The sequence below is a fragment of the Ovis canadensis genome, chromosome 5, assembly GCF_042477335.2.
Source record: "Ovis canadensis isolate MfBH-ARS-UI-01 breed Bighorn chromosome 5, ARS-UI_OviCan_v2, whole genome shotgun sequence".
Classification (NCBI taxonomy): domain Eukaryota; kingdom Metazoa; phylum Chordata; class Mammalia; order Artiodactyla; family Bovidae; genus Ovis; species Ovis canadensis.
Window position 1 is genome coordinate 72,699,110 of NC_091249.1, and position 27,418 is coordinate 72,726,527.

General features: G+C 41.1%; 1 protein-coding gene across 7 annotated transcripts in view; it reads right to left on the bottom strand.

The window, feature by feature from the left end:
• The window catches only part of HTR4 (5-hydroxytryptamine receptor 4), a 248,757-nt gene that overhangs the window by 57,547 nt on the left and 163,792 nt on the right, over positions 1–27,418 (bottom strand). For 6 of the 7 annotated variants that reach the window (XM_069592379.1, XM_069592375.1, XM_069592376.1 and 3 more), the window contains 3 exons: positions 5,136–5,289; positions 4,014–4,055; positions 1,154–1,722 (listed from right to left, as the gene is read on the bottom strand). In XM_069592379.1, the coding sequence (XP_069448480.1) occupies positions 1,154–1,722; positions 4,014–4,055; positions 5,136–5,289 (765 nt within the window). The remainder of the gene's footprint in view (positions 1–1,153; positions 1,723–4,013; positions 4,056–5,135; positions 5,290–27,418) is intronic. The other variant, XM_069592380.1, reaches the window with a different exon arrangement.

Below are 27,418 nucleotides of genomic sequence, written 5' to 3' on the forward strand. Positions count from 1 at the left end.
ACAAAGGAAAAAAATGTTGTTGATGATTCATCTTTGCTAAAGGATAAATGTACTTATCATACACGGCTTTTCACAGCTAAGAACAACTGTAAGGCAGGGTAGCAAGAAAATTATCAGAGTTTGGAAAGAGGCATCATGCCTAGTCACTGAAATTCAACTCCAAATTTTCTCCTACCTCCATCAACCTATGTGACCTTGGGTAAATCACCTGACATTTCCCCACTCTTTCATATTCCAATGCTGCTTTCATATTCCTCATGCTGGTCATTCTATCTGGAATGCCTTCTGTGACATCCCCTCCAAGTCTAAAATTCTTATAAAAGGCTGTTCTGTGACGTTTTCCCTCATTCCCTTAACCAAATAAGCGTCTTTCCTACTCATACCCCCAGTCTACATTGTCCATACTTCCATTATATCATTTAGCATATGGCATTACTATTGCACATTTATCACTTTATTTTATTTTAGCTTATCATGTTATTTTATAGCCATCTTATGGTATCAGGTTATATGCTATTAGTTTACAATATTATTAGTAGTATTATGAGCACTTTCTATGTGTCAGGCCATATATGAATACATTACCCCTAACTATCATAAAAGTCCTATATGACGGTGTTATATTTATTACCATTTTTTACAGTTGAAAAAAGTGAAAATCAAGAAAGCTTATGCAAATGATTAGTAGTGGCACTGAGGATCAAAATAAAGACTATTTTACTATGGCTTTAATTACTACCCTAAAATAGTACCTGTAAATAGAAGTAGATAATATATGCTATATTCTTACTAGATGTCAGATTCTGTACTATATGCTTTATACATACTAGCTAATATGATTCTCAAAAAAACACTGTGATGTAGAAATTGTGATTATGATTTTCATTTTTTAAATGAAATCAAAGGTTCAGAATGGTTAAATGACTTGCCTGAAGTCAAAGAACTCTGGAGGCTGGATTTGAATACAGATCATTGTGCCCCAGTGCCTAAGTGCTTATCCACTACTCTATTCTATTAACAGATGGAAGAAGTTTATTTTAATCTTTGAAAACACTATACAGATTTTTAAGAATAATTCATCTGGAAACAGAAAACTAGAAAGTTACCTCTTCTAAGTCATGCAATTGCACATAACAAGCCCCAGAGCACTCACCTTAGCACATGTGTGGATCCATTAATAGTTGTGGTTGAACAGGGGACAGTCTGGCCCAAAATGGAAGGTCTTCGGTAGCGTTCATCATCACAGCAGAGGATGATGAGGAAGGCACGTCTAAAAGACTTATTCAAGAAGGCGTAGAGAAAGGGGTTCAATCCAGAATTGATGTAGCCAAGCCAGAGGAAAGCGGTCCACACCTGCCCGGGAACAGTATAGTCTACGAATGGATCCACAATATTGGTGACAAAGAATGGAGCCCAGCAAAGGCAGAAGCAACCCATGATGATGCACAGAGTCTTGGCTGCTTTGGTCTCTGTCCTCATGCGATGAGTGCTATGCTGGTCTGTTGGTTGGAGTCTGCCCTCTGTGGGGGCTCCTGCCCGTTGCAGCATCTGGATCTGGTGAGCATGCTCCTTAGCTGTGACATAGATGCGATAATAGGCCAGCACCATGAGGAGAAATGGGATGTAGAAGGCTACCACGGAGCAGGTGATGGCGTAGGGCTTGTTGACCATGAAGATACAGTACGTAGAGTTAGAGTTCTGATTGACCTTCCTTTTTTCTATCTGAGAGTTAGAGGGAAAGAGGAAGTGAAGAAGTAGGGTGGGTGGAAAGGAATAAAAAAGTGAATAGGAAGAAGCAGGAGAAGAATGAAAAAAATTGTCAGAAAATACAAAGGATAAAAAAGAAGAAGAGAAAAGGAGGATTTGGAAGGTTGAAAGAAAGAGGAAAGGAATAGAGAAGGAAAGGGAGGGAGCGATAAAGAAAAAGGGTGAAGGGAAAGAAAATAAAAAAGGTTTATCAGCAAAGCTTTCATTTTTCTTCTAATAAGCCTACAGCATATAGAACCATGATGGTAGGAGAGGAATATGCTTTTGGCTGCTTTGGGTCTTCTTATATCTCAGTATTTCCATAAAAATCTTCTAGAATTTTGATAGGAATTAGAATAGCATGACTGAGGAAAAGTGACATTTTTTCAATGTTAAGATTTCCAATTCACAAGCATGATAATTCTTTCTCTCTATGTAAGTCTTTCAGAATTTATTTCAGTAATATTTTACATTTTTGTACAAACATCTTTTGCCAGATTTAACCTAAATATTTGCATTTTTATTCTAATGCAAATAGTACTATGCTAAATTCATATTCCAAACTGTCTGCTGCTGATATGTAGAACTCTGAAAAATTTTTGTATATTGGCTATGTATTCAACAATTTTGTTAAATTAGTAACTAATATTTCATCTTTAGATTCTTCTGAATGTTTTCTATGAATAATCATGTGATCTGCAAATAATGACAATTTCATCTCTATCTTTCTAGTCTTAATACCATTTTTCCTTGCATGTTGAACTTAATATGATCTCTAGTACAATACTGAATAAAAATGGTAACAGTGGACACCATGTTTCCAGTCCCAGTTTCAGGAGGGGAGATTTCAATATTTTACTATTAAGTATGACATTTGCTGTCAGTTTTTTGTCAATGCCCTCTGTTTGAGAAAGCTCCCTTCTATTCCTACTGTGATGAAAAAATTTTAAAATTATGATTATATATTGAATTTTGTCAATGCATTTTTGATAGTAATAAGATGATCATGTGGGTTTTCTCTTCTTCCTTTAATTCATACAATGGCATATAGTGTTACATTACTGGTATAAATCTCACTCGCCTTGAATATTGTGATATACTAGATTCATCTTAGGAACTGAAAGACTTTTTCCACCTATAAACTCTGCATGCTGATGGCTCTTAGTTATCAGTCTTCTCTAGGAATAGATCTTGGTTGAAGAGAGCTGTGTAACCCAATGACACTTCCCTTCCTGAGGTCAGCCTGCATCCAGTGTGAACATACACATGAACAGAGATACGAATAAAAATATGTATGATAAATAATATGCTATTTCATTCATTGTGTGCACATTTAGTATTTTGTCTTATAGTATATTGTAAGGTTATAGTCTTATTGAGTTGACATTTTTATCAAACCTTTTTATCTCAGTATTATTTGCCTCAAGTCACAGGAACCTAATCCTATATTTCACCTAGGAACAAAGATTCATGATTTGCTAATTCAGTATTTGCAGCAACCTTATTACCATGAATAACAAGGATCAACTACATAGGTATAATGAACACCTGGGTTACGCTAGTTTCTCTCTAGGCCAATTCAATGTGCAAATGAGTGAAAGATATGAAACGCAATTACAATATCATGGAGCAAACACAAAGCATGTTAAACACAAAGTAGATGCCCCATTCCCCAGTTACATGAATTAAACAGGGGATGCTTCTATCTCACTGTCACAAAAGAACACAGTTCACTAGGTTATTTCTCTCGGAAGTTCTACATCAGAAGGTAAGAATGCTGAGTCCTTGTTACAAATTTTGATGGACAGAAGCTTATACTTCCAAAGGTCTTCTCCATCAGGGATTAAGTTTAGCACAAACTTAAGGACATAGACTCTTTGGTCCAGTAAGCTTGGGCTTAGCACTAGTCTCCGCCATTCCCTACCAATGTGAATTAACCTCGTTGACCCTCAGTTTCCTAAGGGTGATGACAGGATTACTTCACAGCACTGTTGTGAGTCCTGAGTGAGACAATGATAACTAACACAGGGCTCGGCACACAGTAAGTATTCAACATTTGCTGGCCATTATTATATTTATCTACTCATTATTAGAAATTTGAATTTCATTTCCCCCAAGAATGATAAAATTGAAAGCTTGAAAGAAAAGGGATAGGATTAAAAAAAAATATCCATACAGTCTCCCTTGTACGGATCCCCTTTCATTTCTCCACTCCTCTGTCCCCAGCATTTCTTTCAGAAGCCCAAGGAACTCTCGTTCTGACATACCACATGCAAATCCTGGCCCAGTCTTGGCTTGGATATCCTTTCCTGGACAAAGAATAAGGCAAGATTAGGGGCTAGGAATGGGATGGAGAGAGGAAGGGGCAGCTCCTATTCTGACTGGTCCTCTTGGGTCAGAGTTCACTCTCAATCTCTCCTCCCCATTCCCTGGTCAGAGTCCTGGGATCCATCTTAAAGTGACTGCCTGACAACTTCCTCAGGGGGGAAAAAAAATATATATATATATATACATATATATATATCCCTGCTAATGGATCTAGATCATAGCTTTCAATAGTCAATGCAAGTTTGATATTGAAAACAAAGTATGTCAGAGTTGGAAACTCTCCAAGAGCATCTAGACGGGAGTTGACAGATGCCTGCAACCTGTGTTTTCCTGCACTGCTCAAAGACACTGTTCCCAATGAGGACCCAAGGATCTTCTCATCACAGCCCTTCAGGAAGTGGCTCAGTGACAGAGCTGGGCTCAGGGTCCAGTTCTCTGGACTCTGGGCCCATACACTCTCTGGAAACCTCCACCCCCATGACAGGTTTTCCATGGGTCACCTTAAGCCTCAAAGGGTCTCAGCATGAAATGAGATGAAGGCCTCTTGGGATACAACACATCCCTCAGGCGCTAGAATTTGTCTGCTAAGCTTTGAATACCTGTTACGCTATTCACTAGCTGTGAATTCACAGGCATATTGAAGTGAAGTGAAGTGAAGTCGCTCAGTCGTGTCCGACTCTTTGCGACCCCATGGACTGTAGCCTCCCAGGCTCCTCTGTCCATGAGATTTTCCAGGCAATAGTCCTGGAGTGGATTGCCATTTACTTCACCATTTTTGAACCTGAGTTTTATCATCTGTGAAATGGGCAGAAATTATTATAATTTTCCCAAAGGGATGCTGCTGTCAGGATTACATGTATTTAGTGTACTACTTTCTGGCATACAGTAAACTTTCAAAAATGTTAGCCTGCTTTTTGCTGTTGTTGTTGTTGTTATTGTTGTTACTCTGTCAGGATCTTTCTTAGGATACCCACCTAACCTGACATTGTTTGTTTATTGAGAATCCCAAGCAAACCAAGTTAGTCAAACAGTAAACCCATATGGTCTGCATGAGTACTCACCAAATCAATTATTCCAATGTTATTCCAGCCTTGCATTATAGGGAGAAAAGAGATAAACATGGGGATGACCCAGCAGCCTCCCAGCATTAATGCGATGCGCAGAGGGGTCATCTTGTTCCTATAGACCAAAGGCTGGCAGCAGATGGCATAATACCTGGAGAGAGAATAGAGGGGGTGGGTGTCAAGGGAAAGGATAGATGAGAGGGAGAAGGAGGAGGCATAATTCATGAGAGAGAAGTACAGAGGAGAAGGGAAATAAGAGGAAAGAGTGGGAAAGGGGCAAATTAGAGAGGGAAGTAGAAAATAAAAATAAAGGAGGAGAAAAGAATGAGAAGGGGGAAATTAGATGAGTGAGTAGGAGAGGAAGGGAGAGAGAAGTGGGAAAAGAACAGAGAAAATAAAAAGCAATTGCACAATAAAATATTGTATTGTCCAGTGAGTTTCTGCTACTATAAATATAAACTTTAGATCACACATATGCGAACCATTACCAGACATTGGTCCCATATCCCTCTTTCTCTCCCGATACCTGAGAAACTCAACATATACCTGAGAGTCTGTTCCATTTCAGGCACAGACCTAACACTACCCTCATGCCTAGGAGTTTTAAAGGCCACTGCCCAGCTCTCTGGGCATCTGCATCCAGATATACACAGTCCTTTTGACAACAACGTGAGGTAACCCAGAGTTGGCCCTACATCTGAGCTCTAAGAACAGTATCTCAAACTTGCCCTTATCCTCTTGATACCTACCTATACCGAGTTGATGCTCTAAGTCAGTGTTCTGTAAATTTTGGTCCAGGGATTCTGCCCCTCTTCTCTATATTAGACTCACCTGAGGAGATCTGCTTAAAATGCAGATTTCAAAGATCTCCTGAAATAGAGCCTGAGGGGGACGAACCTGGAGTTTGCATTCTGACAAGTGGAAATCATCACTGCTGTTTGCTACATATGTCCAGTTCCTGGCCTCCTTGTGGCTGAGTGGGGACGATTGACTATTTTGGCCTGAGTTATGAATAAAATTAACGTGTTATTTCTGGACTGAAGCATTTAATTGTTTCTCTGCTGCCAAGAAAGTAAAGTTTCAAATATTTCCTGCTCCATCATTTCCTACCTACTGGTAGAGACCATCTTATTTCCATTTATCAGGGTCTGATCTTTTTCCAGGGACTCTCTACTCATGGTTTCCAGAGCTCAGATTTTGCCTATGTTACTGAAAGTGAAAGTGAAGTCGTTCAGTCGTGTCTGATTCTTTACGACCCCACAGACTGTAGCCTACCAGGCTCCTCTGTCCATGGGATTTTCCAGGCAATAGTACTGGAGTGGGTTGCCATTTCCTTCTCCAGGCTGTCTTCCTGACCCATGGATCGAACCCGGGTCTCCCGCATTGTAGACAAACGCTTTACCGTCTGTGCCACCAAGGAAGTCTCGCCTATGGTACTAGCTTTCTTCTTATCTCCAGAGAGAGGTACAACTTGCCCCACTCAACGATCTGGCCTCTAACTCCTAGGTTGCTCCTTGTATGTTGTTCCAATCTTGGAGACCATTACTTCCATGCCCAGACAGTTTACTGAATCTGACAACAAGTGAAATACCATGGTAAGCTTATCAGCCATTTGTCTTTGGAAAAGTCAAAGAAAAAAAATGCAAAAAGACAGCCTGGAGGCTAAGTCTATTCTTTAAGATTTTATACCATTTAATGATAAGCCACCCCCTTATACCCTTCATTTTATGCAATTCACTTTGTTAATTTTTACCACCTCTTCCTTTCTTTTCTTAATTCAAAGCCTAACTAATAGAACAAAGGCTATATTCTTTGAAAAGCTGGTGGTAGGATGATTTGGGAGAGAGGGTGAAATGAGAAGGAAAGCCCAGTGTTGGAGCATGAGAAGAGAGTGCCATAGGATCTGGGAAGGGAGAATTATACCCTTCCCTCTAAGGCATCAAAGAGTAGCTGACCACATTGTGTCAGGGAACTCCCTGTGCCCAGCAAGACAGTGGAGTGTCCTGATCTGGACCAAAGTGCAAAGAACAACAAACCAAAGAATGGGAGAGGGAATTACTCAGGAACTCATTTTCTTTATCTATAAAACAGACATGGTAGCCAAATCTAACTAAGGCTAACTCAGTAATGGAAAGAATCATGATTAAGTGGAATTCTCTTCACACTCTTGACTTATATAAGAAAGGCAAATTTTTCTGAATGGCTGTATTAATAATCATTAGAGGTTTACTTATAAAAAGTTGATGAATTTGGAGCACATGAAAACTTTTTTTTTTTTTTTCAAAATTTGCTCCCTTCCTCACTTCCTGCTAGAGGGCCTAGATTAGCTAGATTATATATTGGTTTTGTACATTTACCATCTTCCCTCTTTTTTGTTGGTAATAGCATCCCAAGTCCTTTGGGAATTCTCTTTTCACTTGTTGTTGTATAGTTGGGAAAATAAATGATGTGATTCTGACTTTTCCAGCCAGGAAGTGACCTAATCAGACATTTTCCTGGAACTCTGAATGCCATGCAGAGTGATGTGGAGATGGAAGTCAGCAAAGGTCCCTCTATTCCCACAGTTGCCTCCTGCTCTCAGCAGGACTGAGAGCAGTTCCTGTTCCTTAGATATTTGGGCAGTCATGCTCTTGCCCCTTTAGGTTCTCAATTCTTTAGTTCTTCCTTCAATTAAACAAGCCACCTCATATCTTTCCACTAAATTCCCTTTTGTGCAGATGATGTTATAGGTTGAAATGCGCTTCCCTCTCCCAAAAGATATGCTGAAATACAAACCTTCAGTGCCTTGGAATATGGACTTATTTGCAAGCAGGTTCTTTAGAGAAGTAATAAAATTAAAATGAGGTGATTAGGATGTGCCTTAATCCAACATGATTGCTGCTGCCGCCAAGTCGCTTCAGTTGTGTCCTACTCTATGCGACCCCATAGACGGCAGCCCACCAGGCTCCCCCATCCCTGGGATTCTCCAGACAAGAATACTGGAGTGGGTTGCCATTTCCTTCTCCAATGCATGAAAGTAAAAAGTGAAAGTGAAGCTGCTCAGTCGTGTCCAACTCTTCACGACCCCATGGACTGCAGCCCACCAGGCTCCTCCATCCATCGGATTTTCCAGGCAAGAGTACTGGAGTGGGGTGCCATCGCCTTCTCCAACATGACTGAAATCCTTATAAAAATGGAAAGTTAGACAAGACAGACACACTCAGAGACAAAATGGCAATGTGAAGACAGAGGATTGAAATGATGCTTCAGCAAGCCAAAAAAACACCAAAGAGTGCCAGTAAAACACTTGAAGCTAGGAAGAGGCAAGGAAGAATCTTTTCCCTACAGGTTCAGAGGGAGAAGGGACCTGCAAACACCTTGATTTCAGACATCTAGTCTCTAGAACTGAGATAATAAATATCTTGTTGTTCCAAGCCACTCAGTTTGTGGTACTTTGTTATGTCAGCTCTAGCAAAACCTAATAAAGCTGGCTAAAAGAAGTTTCTGCTACTTGTAACCAAAGTACCTTGCCTCAGTGAAAATGGTTCTGAATGCCAGATATGTCCTTCATAGAAAGTTTGTTCTAAGTAAGAATGCTTTCATTTTTATTCACTACACCTCCAGGTCAAAGCTCAAATTATAGCATCTCTTCATCCACCAACCCAAAGAAAGCAATCAAAAGATAGCTGAGAAAAGGTGCTTCCCTATCTTTGCTAAATAACTTATGATTTTTGAGGTTTGGAACAGGTACCAAGATACTGGGTAAAGACAAGAGACTTTAGGAATTTGTTTGGAACTCCATTGTCATGTAGATTCAAAAATTCAAAAAGACAAAACAAAATCAAATATTTTATAGGACAAAGGGTATGTTTGAAGAGGCAAGATGAAGATTCTTCTGATTTCCATAAGTAGATATGTATGTTTAGAGGATTATGTTGGGAAGACAATAGAATTTACAGAAAAGGACTATGACCACATGGTTATACTCGTGCTCATTCATAGCTCAGTTGGTAAAGAATCCACCTGCAACGCAGGAGACCCCGGTTTGATTCCTGGGTTGGGAAGATCCTCTGGAGAAGGGAAAGGCTACCCACTCCAGCATTCCTGAGCTTTCCTTGTGGCTCAGCTGTTAAAGAATCCACCCACAATGCAGAAGACCTGGGTTCAATCCCTGGGTTGGGAAGACTGGAGAAGGGACAGGCTACTCACTCCAGTATTCTGGCCTGGAGAATTCCATGGACTCTATAGTCCATGGGGTTGCACAGTCAGACGCAACTGAGTGACTTTCACTTTCACTTTCTTTTCTAAGCCTAGTTTGGCCAAGGTGATTGTCTGATTTCATAGCATGATGAATATCATGTGGACAATAAGATCTCCCCAAGTTCTGCTGTCCAAACGTTTGATGCATTAATTTGCATTGTTGTTGTTTAGTCACTAAGTCGTAACTCTTTTGTGACTTCATGGACTGTAGCCTGCCAGGCTTCTCTGTCCAAGAGATTTCCCAGACAAGGATACTGCAGTGGGTTGCCATTTCCTTCTCCATGGAAATCATCCCACCCCAGGGATCGGACCTGCATCTGTTGCACTGACAGGTGGATTCTTGACCGCTTAACTTGCATTGTCCTTGGCTACTTGGAGCTGCTGTTACAGAAATAATGGTGACAGGTTCTTTTTTGAAATTCAACTTTAAGAGGCATCCTGTGGATACAGTACACATCCTACCTATCCCTTACACATTTACATACACAGTCTGTGACCTGAACGATGAGGGCCTGGAATAAAGTTGCTTGAAATGTTCACTTCCCAGACAGATAAGGTAGGACATAGTGATGGTTTCATGCACAGACAGCTGTAGAAAGTTACTCTTGCATGATGTGAAGTGGGGGCTTCCCTGGTGGCTCACATGGTAAAGAATCTGCCTGCAATGCAGGAGACCGAGGTTCAATCTTTGGGTTGGGAAGATCCCCTGGAGAAGGGAATGGCTACCCACTCCAGTATTCTTGCCAAGAGAATCCCATGGTCAGAGTCTGATGGGATATAGTCCACAGGGTCACAAAGAGTCACACGACTGAGCAACTAACACACACACACACACACAAACTGATGTTAGGTGGTGGAGAAAGCCTAGGAAAAATCCTTTATTTCCTACTATAAAAACTAATAATAAGTAAAGGGGAAAAAGGAATTTTATTTTCTCTAAACTATATTGCTGCTGCTGCTGCTGCTGCTGCTAAGTTGCTTCAGTCGTGTCCGACTCTGTGTGACCCCATAGATGGCAGCCCACCAGGCTTCCCCATCCCTGGGATTCTCCAGGAAAGAACACTGGAGTGTGTTGCCATTTCCTTCTCCAATGCATGAAAGTGAAAAGTCAAAGTGAAGTCGCTCAGTCGTGTCCGACTCTTAGCGACCCCATGGACTGCAGCCTACCCCGCTCCTCCATCCATCAGATTTTCCAGGCAAGAGCACTGGGTTGGGGTGCCATTGCCTTCTCCAAACTATATTGAAATTGTGAATTACAGGTAAAGATGACTAAGAAACATACTAAATTATGTCTATGTATGTGTTTTACTTAAATATTCTCCTCTACACTTTCAATCTGGTGTCATGTCCTACAATAAAAATAATATGATTTTTAAGTGACATGGAATAGAGACTTTAAGACTAAAAACTATAAGGTTTTTATTTGGAGCTCAAATTAGAAAGCTCACTTGACTTTGTGGGCCAAAGATTCTTATCAAGGCCTTGGCACCCTTGAGACAGCTGTTAAGCCACCTCATATCCTTCTAGTTTCTTTCCTCATATCTCTTCAATATGTGGTTTCTAGCAAAGGATCCAGAAAAATAAACATCCTCTTGAAGGATGTAAATTAAGTATGTGAAAATCAATATCACTGAAAAAAATGATGAATAAAAACTGAGTTCCACTATTAACTGACTAATGGAGGGAACTTTTTTAACATTCTAGCTTTGTTTGTAGATCAAGGACCAGACAGATATTAAAAAACTTGATTTTTACCTATCATGGTTGCTTTTAATACTTACTTTTGGATTATATTATCAGTGTTAATAACAAACATATTTTTCCTATAATGACCTGCCCCCCAAACACATGTGCAACATTGACAGAAATAGCTAGTTAAATTTGCAATTTATTTAGAATTTATGAAAAGCATGCTGAGTTAATAATAAGAGCTACTTTTCATTTCCTTAACAAGGAAATTTCCTACTTGTATAATCTCATTTGGTCCTAAGGAACTATAAATGCACCCATTTCACATATGAGGAAACAGAGAAGTGTCAAGATTTGTCCAAGGTCCCACTGGTGGTAAGAACCAAGCTGGGATCCGGCCCAGGCAGCCTGACACAAGGGCCAGGACGTTGACCTCATTACTATCACTTCACTCTGTCACTCCCCTGAAACCCCCAAGGGACTATTCTAATTCCTTACAAGCCATTTTAAAAAACAATCAAAACATAAAAAACGCTGAATCTCAAAACTTGAAGCATCCTCAAAATCCCCAAGTCCCCAAATTTCTTCTAAAATGAAGCATATCCAAGCCTGCATAAAAGCATGAAGGACTGGGAATTCACCAAGTCCTACAACAGTACACTCTAAACTTAAGAATATCCCGAAGTTAAAAAGTTTCCTTCAAAAGTGATTTTCTGTAACTTCCAGTTTTACCCTCTGTCTCGAATTAAAATTTCTATCTCTGATTCTCTTTCTGCACAATGGTCCTAGATATCTAAGGAGAGCTTTTACGTTTCTCTTGAGTTTTATTTTCTGGTAAAAATATTCCTAGTTGCATGCAACCCAGGTTGATTTTTCATACCAAAGTATATTTTGCAATGTAAGAAGACATATTTTGTTGTCATAATTGGAAAGGGTGATGTTATTGACATTCAGGGAGCAGGGGTCAGAAATGCTGCCAGATGTCTTACAATGCACAAGACAGCCTGCTACAACAGAGAGTCATCTGATCTACAATGACAGTAGTGCTGCGGTTGAAAACCTTTGGTCTAGAGGAGGTGATTTTCACCAACAGCAAGGACTCTGTGTCCTCTGTATGAGTTAGTGTGCCATTCCCTGTTAAGAATGGTAGCTATAAGGACAGCATAATTCTCTAGTGTATTCTATACAGATCAGAGAAGCCTAGAATATTACCTTCCACTCTACCCACCATAACTTAATACAACCTACAGGACACCCAGAAGTATAGTATAAGAGACCTGCACCTTCTCAGAGCTATTCTAGGACAGGCTGTAAGAAAGTCTACCCCTAACTGATTTATACATTTCACAGATGTTTGCCTGTTCTAAATTGTATCCTCAGTTCCTAGTACAATGCTATATAGAGAGTTATACTCACAAAAGGGCTGAATAAATAGTAAACCCTTGATCACTACCAATTAAAATAAATAACACTAAAATGTGGGACCAGGTTTTGAAAATGTGAAAAGCTGTGTCTATCAGAGAGATGAGGAAAGGCTGTCTCCAATAAGTGTCTTTTAAGTTGGGTTTTGGGCTTTCCCAGGGGCTCAGAGGTAAAGATTCTGCCTGCAGTGCAGGAGCCGCAGGTTCAGTCCCTGGACTGGGAAGATCCCTTGGAGGAGGGCATGGCAACCCCCTCCAGTATTCTTGCCTGGAGAATCCCATGGACAGAGGAGCCTGGTGGGCTACAGTTCACAGGGCTGCAAAGAGTTGGACTGAAGCGACTTAGCACAACACAGCACAAGGACAGTGGAGGAGAAAATATGATCCAGGTGTTACAAAGAGCATGGACAAAGATCTGGGACAGAAATTTTATATATATACACATCCATCTATAAATATACATCCATGTATCCACATACACATATAAATATAACAGAGTACAATTAGCTGGATGGGAGAGCGTTTATATGGAAGTAGAAGGAAGTAAGCCTAAAATAGCTGACTGAGGGGCAGACCTCAGTGCAATGGTTCTCCAACGATGATGTGCTTCAGAACCACCTGGAGAGCTTATTGAAACACAGGTACAGGTAAATCTTGAATGGGGCCTAAGAATTTGCATTTTTGATACGTTCCCAAATGATCTGTTGATGGTCATCCGGTGACCACACTTTGAGACAATTGTCTTAGAGATTTTTGAATGCTATGCTAGGAAGAATAACCAAAAGTTTTTTTGAACTGGGAAATGTCCGTCACAATCAACACTGCTCCACCAAAGGAACTGAATTACAACAAATTCAAGAAAAAGAATGGTTGGTTCACAGGCTAGCTGGATAGTATTCATCAGAAAAAGCAATTCTGTCTCAGCTTCTGCTGCTGCTAAGTAGCTTCAGTTGTGTCCGACTCTGTGCGACCTCCTAGAAGAAGCCCATCAGGCTTCTCCGTCCCTGAGATTCTCCAGGCAAGAACACTGGAGCGGGTTGCCATTTCCCTCTCCAATGCAGGAAAGTGAAAAGTGAAAGTGAAGTCGCTCAGTCGTGTCTGACTCTTAGTGACCCCATGGACTGCAGCCTACCAGGCTCCTCCATCCATGCTGTTTTCCAGGCAAGAGTACTGGAGTGAGTTAATCCACTGGATTAATCTAGGTCTGTTCTCTAGACTTCCACTGGACAATTCACACTCTTTTTTTAACTAGAATACTTTTACAAAGCGGTTAAGTAAATGTTTAAATGACAAATGAGGTTCCAGATGGCCAGGATTAACTAAAATGTAGCAAGGATATTTACAAAGTAATATATTATGCAAAACATTTCCAAGCATTGCTCACAAAACTCCATTAAAATCCCCTTTGGTAGACCAGTCACTAGCTTCCCCAACTATGCTGCTACTGCTAAGTCGCTTCAGTCATGTCTGACCCTGTGGGACCCCATAGACGGCAGCCCACCAGGCTCCCCCGTCCCTGGGATTCTCCAGGCAAGAACACTGGAGTGGATTGCCATTTCCTTCTCCAATGCATGAAAGTGAAAAGTCAAAGTGAAGTCGCTCAATCGTGTCTGACTCTTAGCGACCCCATGGACTGCAGCCTACCAGGCTCCTCCATCCATGGGATTTTCCAGGCAAGAGTACTGGAGTGGGTTGCCATTGCCTTCTCCTAGCTTCCCCAACTATAGCCATGTGTAATGTGTGATAAATGCTTCTAAATACCTCTGGGGACACAATTTACTTTGACAACTTTTAGAAGGCAGTCATGTATTTTTATGTTCCATGCTAAACTTTCCCACCCCTCTTGCAATTAAGGAAAATTCTTTCTCCTCACTTACTGCCCTTCTAACCACAGTGAAGGCAGAAGGAGCAAAGAGAACAACTTGGAGCCCTAGACTTTCAGAATCAGAAGAGATTTTAGCAGTCATCTTACATTTTTGCATCTGGGTACCACCAATTCTGTGGTCTTAGAATCAGTTACTTAACCTCTCCAAGACTCAATTTCCTCATCTGGGACTGTTATGTCCAGCTCATTGACTGGCTGTGAGGATTGATGACCAATATGTTTAAAACTTACAAAGTTTCTGACACATAAAGTTTAAGAGTTCAGTTCAGTTCAGTTGCTCAGTCGTGTCCGACTCTTTGCGACCCCATGAACTGCAGCACGCCAGGCTTCCCTGTCCATCACCAACTCTCAGAGTTCACTCAAACTCATGTGCATCAAGTCGGGGATGCCATCCAGCCATCTCATCCTCTGTCGTCCCCTTCTCCTCCTGCCCCAAATCCCTCCCAGCACCAGAGTCTTTTCCAATGAGTCAATCTTCACATCAGATGGCCAAAGTACTGGAGTTTCAGCTTTAGCATCATCAGTCTGTTCAATGAACACCCAGGACTGATCTTTAGAATGGACTGGTTGGATCTCCTTGCAGTCCAAGGGACTCTCAAGAGTCTTCTCCAACACCACAGTTCAAAAGCATCAATTCTTCGGCGCTCAGCCTTCTTCACAGTCCAACTCTCACATCCATACACGACCACTGGAAAAACCATAGTCTTGACCAGATGGATCTTTGTTGACAAAGTAATGTCTCTGCTTTTTAATATGCTATCTAGGTTGGTCATAACTTTCCTTCCATGGAGTAAGCATCTTTTAATTTCATGGCTGCAGTCACCATCTGCAGTGATTTTGGAGCCCCCCAAAATAAAGTCTGACACTGTTTCCACTGTTTCCCCATCTATTTCCCATGAAGTGATGGGACCAGATGCCACAATCTTAGCTTTCTGAATGTTGAGCTTTAAGACAACCTTTTCACTGTCCTCTTTCACTTTCATCAAGAGGCTTTTTAGTTCCTCTTCACTTTCTGCCATAAGGGTGGTGTCATCTGCATATCTGAGGTTATTGATATTTCTTCTGGCAATCTTGATTCCAGCTTGTGCTTCATCCAGCCCAGCATTTCTCATGATGTACTCTGCATATAAGTTAAATAAGCAGGGTGACAATATACAGCCTTGACATACTCCTTTTCCTATTTGGAACCAGTCTGTTGTTCCATGTCCAGTTCTAACTGCTGCTTCCTGATCTGCATACAGATTTCTCAAGAGGCAGGTCAGGTGGTCTGGTATTCCCATCTCTCTCAGAATTTCCCACAGTTTATTGTGATCCACACAGTCAAAGGCTTTGGCACAGTCAATAAAGCAGAAATAAATGTTTTTCTGGAACTCTCTTGCTTTTTCCATGATCCAGCAGATGTTGGAAATTTGATCTCTGGTTCCTCTGCCTTTCTAAAACCAGCTTGAACATCAGGAAGTTCATTGTTCACGTATTGCTGAAGCCTGGCTTGGAGAATTTTGAGCATTACTTTACTAGCATGTGAGATAAGTGCAATTGTGTGGTAGTTTGAGCATTCTTTGGCATTGCCTTTCTTTGGGATTGGAATGAAAACTGACCTTTCTAGTCCTGTGGCCACTGCTGAGTTTTCCAAATTTGCTGGCATATTGAGTGCAGCACTTTCACAGCATCATCTTTCAGGATTTGAAATAGCTCAACTGGAATTCCATCACCTCCACTAGCTTTGTTCGTAGTGATGCTTTTTATTCCAAGCCCCTCTGATCTTATATGTACGCGTGCGTGTGTTCTAAGTCACTTCAGTTGTGTCAAACTCTGTGTTACTGCATGGTTACAGCCCACCAGGCTCCTCTGTTTATGGGGATTCTCTGGGCAAGAGTACTGGAGTGGGTTGCCATGCCCTCCTCCAGGGGATCTTCCCAACCCAGGGATTGAACCTGCATCTTTTATATCTCCTTCATTTGCAGGCAGGTTTTTACCACTGGTGCCACCTGGGAAGCTCTGATTTTATATGTATATATGTATGTGTGTGTGTGTGTGTGTGTGTGTGTATATATATATATATACATATATAAATATATATACATATATATATATAAAATATTATTGTAAACAAATTTAGATACATTTTGGAACTGGGACTCTAAATCATTTAACAAATAACATAGAACCCACTGAGCCATTGAGTTCAACCTGGTCATTGATTCTAAGAAACAAAAGGCAAAGAATTGATCCCTCAAGTTGAATGGAAACAATGAGACCATACTGGCTACAAGCAGTGAGGTTGATTAGATGTAGCATCCTCTCATAGACTTAATCCAGGCCCAGCTTTTCTACCTGGGATGGCTGAAGATTACATCTTGAATGATCCACAGAAATCAAATCTCCAATTAAGATAACCTAAAGAAAAAAATGTCAATCACTGGAGAGAAGAGATGAAGTATCTGGTGGCTGATAAGACCTGGATTTTGGAATGGAATAAGAAAACAGAAACCTTTCACCACAAATATTTTCACGATTCCTAATCAATAAAGCACAATCATCTTTAAAATTTAGGAGTAAAGTGTTAAAGATCTTCACTGAACCAGCAAACTTAGGATTTACAAGTGCATTTTGCCTTTAGCAAGAAAATCAGTAAGTTCTAGTCCCAAACATTTCATGGATGTTCCTTTTGACTTTGGACAAATCTTTGGACACTACACATCTCTGTGCATCTGTTTTCTTATGTGTAAACAAGGTATTGACTTACATCAGAGTTTTTATAAGAGGTTGTAATTGTAATGAATTAAAGATGGCCACATTTCCCATCCAGGGACAGGGCATCTGCACCCTTCCCACAGGGTTGCCCTGTGACTGATTTGACCAACAGAGTACATTGGAAGTGTTATATGACAGTCCCAGGTTCAATTTTTAATAAGACTCTTGGTTTTTTGGAGTCAGGAGCTGTCATGTAAAAAATCTAGCATGCATCAACATGAGATCATGAATAGGGATCACATGGACAGAGAGAAGAGCCTGGCTGAGCCTAGCCTTCCAGATGACCCCACCAAGATGCCAGGTATATAACTAAATGACCCTGGACACTCCACGCTAGTTCAGTCTCCAGTTAAAAGCCACCAAGTGACTTCAGCCAAGCCGAAGCTCCTGATGAACAGAACTGTGACATCTAATAACAATGCATAGTTGTATAAGGCACTAAGTTTTGGGGTAGATGTTACACCCAACCACAGAGGTAATCAGGTAGCATACAGTCGGGGTTAACTGTGGGGTTCACTGGCGGGGCAGTAATTCTCCTTCCAGGAGGTGATCCATATTTAGGGGGCAGAATTTTAGAGAAAAAGACCAATCTTTCTGCTCTTGATTTTGTTAAATTTTAGTTCCTCCAGTTCTCTTTTGAGGAGGTGGAGCCAGTAGCTCAAGAAGAAACTAAAGCCCTTTTTCTTGGCATCCCAAGAGGCTCGGCAAGCTGCCAGTCACCTGGAGGATCAATGGGGAAGACCTCACAGGGATATTCACCAGGAGCCAGGCACAAGAAGGGGCTGAGAATGCAGCCATGAGCAGAGATAAAACTGTGGGTTCCAGTAAGGAAAAACTATAGGGGTGGAAGGACAGGGAAAGACTGCTTCCTGTCAGAGATGCAGAGGGCATCAGATCGAGTCTTTGCACATAATCCTACATGCAATGTGCAGATCTAATGTTTACTATGTTCTTCTTGGTTAAATATTCTGTACACTCACGATAAGAAAACTTGCAAGAAGGGGAATATCAGTTGTCTAGGAAGGTGTCTCCTGAGTTATCACTGACTAAAGAAAAAAGGATAATCCAATAAAAATATAATCTCCAAAAATCAGGTTTCCAAGGTATACTTTGATATACATGAACTGATCAGTCTGTCAGTACACACTGGATGATTATCCCACTGACCCTTCCAGACTAAGCCCAAGGGTCACATTCCCTGGAAAGTTCTTCTGGCCCCAAAAAGCTCAGGGGAGACTCTGTCCTGTCAGAGAGGTGGATTGGTTCTTCATCCCTGCATTTCTCTGGGGGCGGGGGGGGGGGTGCGGGGCAGGGCATGCCACATGACTTGTGGGTTTCCCGGGTTCCTCAGTGGTAAAGAATCCGCCTACAGTGCAATAGACACAGGAGATGTTTCCAGTCCCTGGGTCGGGAAGATCCCCTGGAGAAGGAAATGGCAACCCATTCCGGTATTCTTGCCTGGGAAATCCCATGGACAGAGGAGCCTGGAGGGCTACAGTCTTGAGCTTAGTCATTCAGCAGTGTCTGACTCTTTGTAACCCTTTGGACTGTAGCCTGCCAGATTCCTCTGCCAATGAGGATTCTCCAGGCCAGAATACTGGAGGGGGTTGCCATGCCCACCTCCAGGGGATCTTCCCAACTCAGGAATCGAACTCAGGTCTCCCGCATTGCAGGTGAATTCTTTACCGTCTAAGTGGCCAGGGAAGCCCAGGCTACAGTCTATGGGGTTGCAAAGAGTTGGACATGACTGAGCAACTAAACAGCAGTAGCAGCACATGACTTGCAGGGTCTTAGTTCCCTAACCAGGGATCAAACCCATGCCCCAGCAGCGAAAGTTCTGATTCCTAACCACTGGACCACCAGGGAAATCCCTCTGCCCTGGTGCTTTACAGTACCTCGTATATGTGTGTGACACAGCATTTCTCTGGCTATATTATAATTGTCTGCTTATTTCTCTGCTGCAATTACTACTATTCAAACCATGTTGCTGTTGTTTAGTTGCCAAATTGCGTCTGACTCCTTTACAACCCCCTGGCCTGTAGTCCCCCAGACTCCTCTGTCCATGGAATTTCCCAGGCAAGAATACTGGAGTGGGTTGCCATTTCTTTCTCCAGGGGGGTCTTTGTTACCCAGAGGTCAAACCTGCATCTCCTGCATTGGCAGGTGGATTCATTACCACTAAACTACCAAGGAAGCCCAGTCCTACTATACACATCACCTATTTTTTTAGGACACACTTTGTGTCAGAAGTATTCTATGTTATTTCTAATTCCTACAGCAACTCTGCAAGGCAGCATTTAACATACACACTTTAAATACAAAGAAACTGAAGCCCAGAGAATTTAATACACTTGCCAAACATCACACAGCCAGATATGATAGAACTAGGACTGAATCCCACATTTGCCAAACTTCATACCCTGATAATGTTAACAAAAGGGCAAGGCTTGACACAAGTAACCTTATCTAGAAATAGGAAGGACTGTATGCAACGCCCTATAAGCTTTCTGAGCTGAGGACACAAGAAAAAAGACATATTTAAAGATGAAACTGACAGATAAGATAATACACAGGAATAATAACGAAGAAGCTACTGCAATAACCCAGAAACAAGATGAAAAAAGTTTAAGACAGGGAAGATAGATTTGAAAGATATTTATGAAAATATAGCTAAGACTCGGCATTTGGCTGGTCATGGTAGATAAGTAAAAGATGCCCTCAAAGAATTACCTTCAAATGATGAAAAGTTAACTAATAAATGCACCTTTGATGTACAAAGTGGAAGAGGATAATGTTTATGATGGAAATTTCCACTTTGGGATTAAGAAGACCGAAAGATGCTTAAGGCAAGATGTTGAACAGGCAGCTACCTGTTCTACAGAGACCAGAGGCATGAGGCATGGGACATGGAACATAGGAAAAGACAGCAGGAGAGATGAAGGCAGAGGTGCAGATAAAGCCACAGGATGGGTGATCCCTCCAAAAAAGAGAATAAAGATGTCCAGGGCTGGAAGGCTGAGGGTCTAACCTTGAAGGACACTCAACTATGCAACAGGAAGAAAAAGATGACTATCAGTGTCAGAGAGGGCACTCACAATAGCCACCAGGAATTCGCATTGGGACAGGGAAGCAATAATGGAATAAGAATTGTGGCTAACATTTACTAGTAGCCACACACTAGTATACCATTTTTGGGCATATACTCAGTAATTTAATCTTCAGAAACTCCAAACGGAATATGGGACTTCTCAAGTGGCTCAGTGGTAAAGAACCCACCTGCCAATGCAGGAGACAGAGAAGATGTGTATTTGATCCTTGGGTTGGGGAGATACCCCGGAGGAGGAAATGGCAACTCACTCCTGTATTCAAGGACGCTTATTCAATGGACATGAATCTGAGCAAACTCTGGGAGAAAGTGGAGGACAGAGGAGCCTGGCATGCGGCAGTCCATGGGATGGCAAAGAGTCGGACACAACTTAGCAACTGAACAACAAAATGGAATACACTTTCAATATTATTGGACTTCCCTTGTGGCTTAGCTGCAATGCAGGAGACTTGGGTCCGATCCCTGTGTTGGGAAGATCCCCTAGAGAAGGGAAATTCTGGCCTGGACAATTCCGTGGACTGTATAGTCCATGGGGTTGCAAAGAGTTGGACATGACTGAGCAACTTTCATTCACTCACTCATTAATATTATGAATACAATTTTGCTGATGAGAAGACAAAAACCAGAGAATTTAAGTAACTTACTTAAGACCATATAATTGGTAATTAGTCAAAACTGGGTTTGAATCCAGGAAACCTAGGATCCTAGGTCTCATTCTTATTCTCATGTATATATCAAGACTTCTAAAAGGGTAGAAAAACTAACATTAAAGTCATATCAAACCACAAGTCACATTTCAGAGCATTTTTTGCTCAGCTAAACATGCCTGGAGCAGCTACTATTGATCTGTAAGAACACAGAAACAGAGGAGATAAAGACTGACTCTTAAGGAGCTGGTGAGAGACAGATAAATAAACCAAATTTTTAAAAAAGTGATAACTGCTGTGTTAATATTTAACATTCTCTCTCTCATTTTAACATTCTATGGGAGCTCAGAGAAAGAAATAACAAATCTTCTTTGGGAATGAAGCTCAGCCAGTCAGTGGAGAAGGTGAGTACTGAAGAAGGGTGGATATCCACCTGGAAATGAAGAGGAACTCAACACGCAAGTGCAACATGGAATGATGAGGAATCACACCATGCTCAGGAAATGATAACATACCACTCCTGGGTGGGAACAGAGATAGGAAGACATAGACTGAGGATAATTCTGAGGGAAAGGACTGAAATACAAGCTAAGAATTTAGCCTATATTTAATAATGTGTCACCAAAAAACCTCTGGGGCTTTGCACATGCTGTTTTCTCGAGCTACTGCTCCCCATACTTCACCTTCTCCCTCTTCGCCTACTGGCACCTACATCACCTACAGACCCCAGCTTCAGAATCACTTCTTCTGATAGCTGTCCTGCATAGGAAGTCACGTGCTCCAACAACTGCTTTGACTTTCCCTTATTCTATTCCAATAACCACCGATTTTACTATAATTATCTACCTACTATCTGTATTTTTCACTAAAATCTGTGATTCAGAGCTATTCTGATTGTTCACCATTGTACTTCCAGTGCTCCACTCAACTCAAAGCAATTAGTAAGCACTCAATAAATAGTTGATAAAATGAATATAAAAATAAGATTTCATATCCTCTAGCATGAAAATTGTCTAAATGATCTGGATAGAAAGATCCTCCTGGAAGGTTTAAAACCTCTTTAAATATGGCTGTGAGAAATGTCCTCTTTTTTTTCTTCTGTATTTCTGTAATGTATTATTATTCTGTAGGACAGTGATTTGTGACCTGGAGCCATTTTACTCCCTGGGGACAACTGGCAATGTCTGGAAGCATTTTTATTTGTCAGAATTGGGTATGAGAAGAGAGGTGGTACTATAATATAACTAGAATACTAGAATATAGAATGATACATGATACTAGTAGAGGGCCAGAGATGCTGGTAAACAACCTACAGTATACAGACTAGCCTTCAAATAATTATCCTGTTGAAATTATTATTAAATAATATATATAAAATCAAATATATAACAAATCAAATAAAATATATATCAAATCAAATACATAACAAATAATTATCCTATTGAAAATATCAGTACTACTGGGATTGAGAAGGAGAAGGCAATAGCAACTCACTCCAGTACTCTTGCCTGGAAAACCCCAGGGATGGAGGAGCCTGGTGGACTGCAGTCCATGGGGTCGCTTAGAGTCAGACACGACTGAGCAACTTCACTTTCACTTTTCACTTTCATGCACTGGAGAAGGAAATGGAAACCCACTCCAGTGTTCTTGCCTGGAGAATCTCAGGGATGGCGGAGCCTGATGGGCTGCTGTCTATGGGGTCGCACAGAGTTAGACACGACTGAAGCGGCTTAGCAGTAGCAGCAGCAGCATGAACTTCAACTCAAAAAATATTACTATTATATAAAAGCATGAACTTCAGAGAGTATGTGAGAAGGGGAAACTTGTAATCCCCATTCCTTGCAGAAATGCATTTCAATCCTCTTGGGAAAACAAATTAATCGTGTGACACAAGCTCACAGTGACAGACACTTTTCATTTATACACTACAAAATTGAGTTATGCTCCAGGGAGATCATTAAGAAATGCCAGCACATTTATCTCCAGCACAGGATGAAATAAACAATCTTTGACTCAGAATTGTATGTTTTAGAAGCAAAACTGTTTTAAAAGAAAATGTGTGACTGAGTATCTGCTGGAGGAGTTTTGCAGATAAAACACATCAAATTCCTGGGCTGCCAAAAGGAAGGATGGCAATTCAGATGGACACATCAAAGAGAAGATCATGCAGTGCTACAGATAATGGTATCCTCAATGAAGTGAAAGGGAACTACATTTGAGCCAAATACAGGGCAATATACAGCATGATCAGAGAAAGAGCATCAGTGGCAAAAAGTCAAGAAGTATGGTATGTGCAGCCAGTGGAAGGACCTAGTGATATATGGCGTAGTGTAAAGAAGACTTGGGGAAGACACACCTCTGTCATGTTGTGGAGACTCCATAAAGATACCCATCAGTCTTCAGGTCAGCTTAAGAGAAGTTGATAGCTGCTATTCATGTCACCCAACATCCTTCTTTCCAGAGCGAAAGAAATGTCATTCTCCTGTGACGGATGCTTCTGGTAAAGGTGGCAGTCACAGGGCCTCATCTCTGCTCAGCAACCATATATGTCAGCCCCACACCATGATGATTAGTCAAGAGGAGAGTGTCTGGCTCAGGCATAGTCAATGGTCTTCAATGAGAAACAGCATTTAGGTTTATCTTCGTTGGATTCATGAGGTAAGGATGCTTTAAGACTCATGTTGCCTACAGCTATTTTTCAACCCAGCCTGAGAATGAATCCAACAAGTAAACAGCATAGGGACAGAGAGGGACAGACACAGAGAAACAGACACAGCGAGGACAGAGAGAAAGAAAAGGAAAGAAGGAGACAAAGAGGAGAGGGAGACAGAGACACCGGGAGAGAACTAGACTAGATGATAATGGTCAAACCCTGCAGAGCCATGTCTGAAGCCTGAGTTTTCAGCTACCAAACAGTTTATTTTCTGTCACACGATAATGAAAAAGACCTTACTAGAATATCACCTGAGAAGCAGGTTGGTAAAAACACTACACTCAGGCAACTCATTAGGATATATAAAGAGAAAGCCCACTTCAAGGTCTTATTTAAAACATAAAACCATTGAGTAAACTAAAAATATATTCACATAACAAGTCTGCTTATTGCATATGAAATGATTGGCAATGAGGGGACTATTATTTACAGTTGTTAACTCTAGAGTATACAGTTGTGGAGGTGGAGAGGAAGAAACAAGGGCATTTGTATGTTTTATCTGTGAAATAATGACTTTTTTACAATGCTCAGATATTATTGTTATGATATTTTAAAGCTGTAATGATTAGAAAGGATCTTGGTGAAAGAAATCAAACACAAGATCATGAACTGGGGTTGGATGAATGAAGATGAAGGTGAGGGTCATCGTGAGGAAGAATCTGCTAATAGGAGATGGTGAGGGCTCCCCTGGGGGTAGACTTCAGGGCATTTTGTCAGAAAGCAGAGAGAAGTCTTTGGTCAGAAAGATGTCCATGCTCCCCACCTTGTTCTGACCCCAGAGGGAACTTCTCACACCTAAGTCAGAATGTTCTCAGAGATTTGAGGAATGTGCTATTTGAGGAGCATGTCCAGCTAAAAGCCCACTGTGGACACACTTACAGTCAAGAAGTGTTAACTTCCAGTAAAGAGAAAACTGAGTGCCTATTTCAGAAATTAGTAAAAATGACCAAGATCCAAATGACCATCCAGCCTAGCCAACACTACTCTCTACTGCCCCCAGATGACCATTTTAATAGTTTGGTACCATTTCATTCCTACTCTCTCATACACACTAACTCATGTACACCCAGATACAAACATCTACATGTTTATTTTCCAAAAGCGAAATTACTCTAAACATTAAAGTCTGAAACTTGCTCCCCCCCCACCACATAATATACCAGTGATATCTTTCTAGGACATCACACATAACTTCTCATGGTTTTGATGGCTGCCTTATATTTCACTTTAAAAATTAGCATTTTATTACAAATACGTGGTTGGTTTTAATTTTCACAGTAAACCTTAGATTTAAAACAATTATATGTAAAGCTTTAATGCTGTTTTTGACTTCTCATGACCCATATTATGCGATGCATGTATTTTAATCATATTTTGGAAATTATTTCTAATGAGTCAATAAACTTTCATTAACAGTTCTCAGTCCTAAAAACACTAGGAAGCACAGTGGATAGAGAAAGATAGCTAGAGAAATGCATTATATATATATATATAATTTTAACTTTTTATTTTATATTGGAGTATAGCCAATTAACAATGCCGTGATAGTTTCAAGTGCACAGCAGAGCAACTCAGCCATACATAGGCATTTAATAATATATTAATGGAGTCTTGCATTTTGCTTTGATACAGAGGTCTACCATCTGGGTGGAATTAGGAATCAAGGTGAGCATTCTTGCTCGAGAGGCACTACCTACATCAGTCACCCCCAAAGACTCAGAGGAGCTTTAGAGAGGACAAGACATCCTGCTAGGCATCACTTGGTGAGCAGTAATATCACACTTCTCTGAGACATTTATTCTGTACTTCAGCCCAGCCCGGCCCAGCCCAGTTGTAATGCTGGGAGGAGCACAGCAAAATAGAAGCTAGATATAAATAAGATCACACTCTTTCAGGCTAAACTGTCCGGTAACATCTACAGTGAACCTTCCAGCTCAATGAGAATGTCACTCTTGGGACAGAAAATGATGGGAGATAAATGGCAAGTTTCTAAGACTCTCAGAAGAAAACAAAATCATTTGACTTCATTTAATAACTTATGGATTCAGTTCAGTTCAGTCACTCAGTTGTGTCCGACTCTTTGCGACCCGTGAATCGCAGCACGCCAGACCTCCCTGTCCATCACCATCTCTCGGAGCTCACTCAGACTCACGTCCATAGAGTCAGTGATGCCATCCAGCCATCTCATCCTCTGTCATCCCCTTCTCTTCCTGCCCCAAATCCCTCTCAGCATCAGATCTTTTCCAATGAATCAACTCTTCACATCAGGTGGCCAAAGTACTGGAGCTTCAGCTTTAGCATCATTCCTTCCTAAGAAATCCCAGGGTTGATCTCCTTCAGAATGGACTGGTTGGATCTCCTTGCAGTCCAAGGGACTCTTAAGAGTCTTCTTCAACACTACAGTTCAAAAGCATCAATTCTTCGGCACTCAGCTTTCTTCACAGTCCAACTCTCACATCCATACATGACCACTGGAAAAACCATAGCCTTGACTAGACGGACCTTAGTCGGCAAAGTAATGTCTCTCCTTTTGAATATACTATCTAGGTTGGTCATAATTTTTCTTCCAAGGAGTAAGAGTCTTTTAATTTCATGGCTGAAGTCACCATCTGCACTGATTTTGGAGCCCCCAAAAATAAAGTCTGACACTGTTTCTACTGTTTCCCCATCTATTTCCCATGAAGTGATGGGACTGGATGCCATGATCTTCGTTTTCTTAATGTTGAGCTTTAAGCCAAATTTTTCACTCTCCTCTTTCACTTTCATCAAGAGGCTTTTCAGTTCCTCTTCACTTTCTGCCATGAGGGTGGTGTCATCTGCATATCTGAGGTTATTGATATTTCTCCCGGCAATCTTGATTCCAGCTTGTGTTTCTTCCAGTCCAGCGTTTCTCATGATGTACTCTACATATAAGTTAAATAAGCAGGGTGACAATATACAGCCTTGACGGACTCCTTTTCCTATTTGGAACCAGTCTGTTGTTCCATGTCCAGTTCTAACTGTTGCTTCCTGACCTGAATACAGATTTCTCAAGAGGCAGGTTAGGTGGTCTGGTATTCCCATCTCTTTCAGAATTTTCCACAGTTTATTGTCATCCACACAGTCAAAGGCTTTGGCATAGTCAATAAGGCAGAAATAGATGTTTTCTGGAACTCTCTTGTTTTTTCCATGATCCAGTAGATGTTGGCAATTTGCTCTCTGGTTCCTCTGCCTTTTCTAAAACCAGCTTGAACATCAGGGAGTTCATGGTTCACGTATTGCTGAAGTCTGGCTTGGAGAATCTTGAGCATTACTTTACTAGCATGTGAGATGAGTGGAATTGTGCAGTAGTTTGAGCATTCTTTGGCATTGCCTTTCTTTGGGATTGGAATGAAAACTGACCTTTTCCAGTCCTGTGGCCACTGCTGAGTTTTCCAAATTTGCTGGCATATTGAGTGTGGCACTTTCACAGCATCATCTTTCAGGATTTGAAACAGCTCAACTGGAATTCCATCACCTCCACTAGCTTTGTTTGTAGTGATGCTTTCTAAGGCCCACTTGACTTCACTTTCCAAGATGTCTGGCTCTAGATTAGTGATCACATCATCATGATTATCTGGGTCGTGAAGATCTTTTTTGTACAGTTCTTCCGTGTATTCTTGCCACCTCTTCTTAATATCTTCTGCTTCTGTAATGGAGTAGCCATCATGGTCAACAAGAGAGTCCGAAATGCAGTACTTGGATGCAATCTCAAAAACGACAGAATGATCTCTGTTCATTTCCAAGGAAAACCATTCAGTATCACAGTTATCCAAGTCTATGCCCCAACCAGTAACGCTGAAGAAAC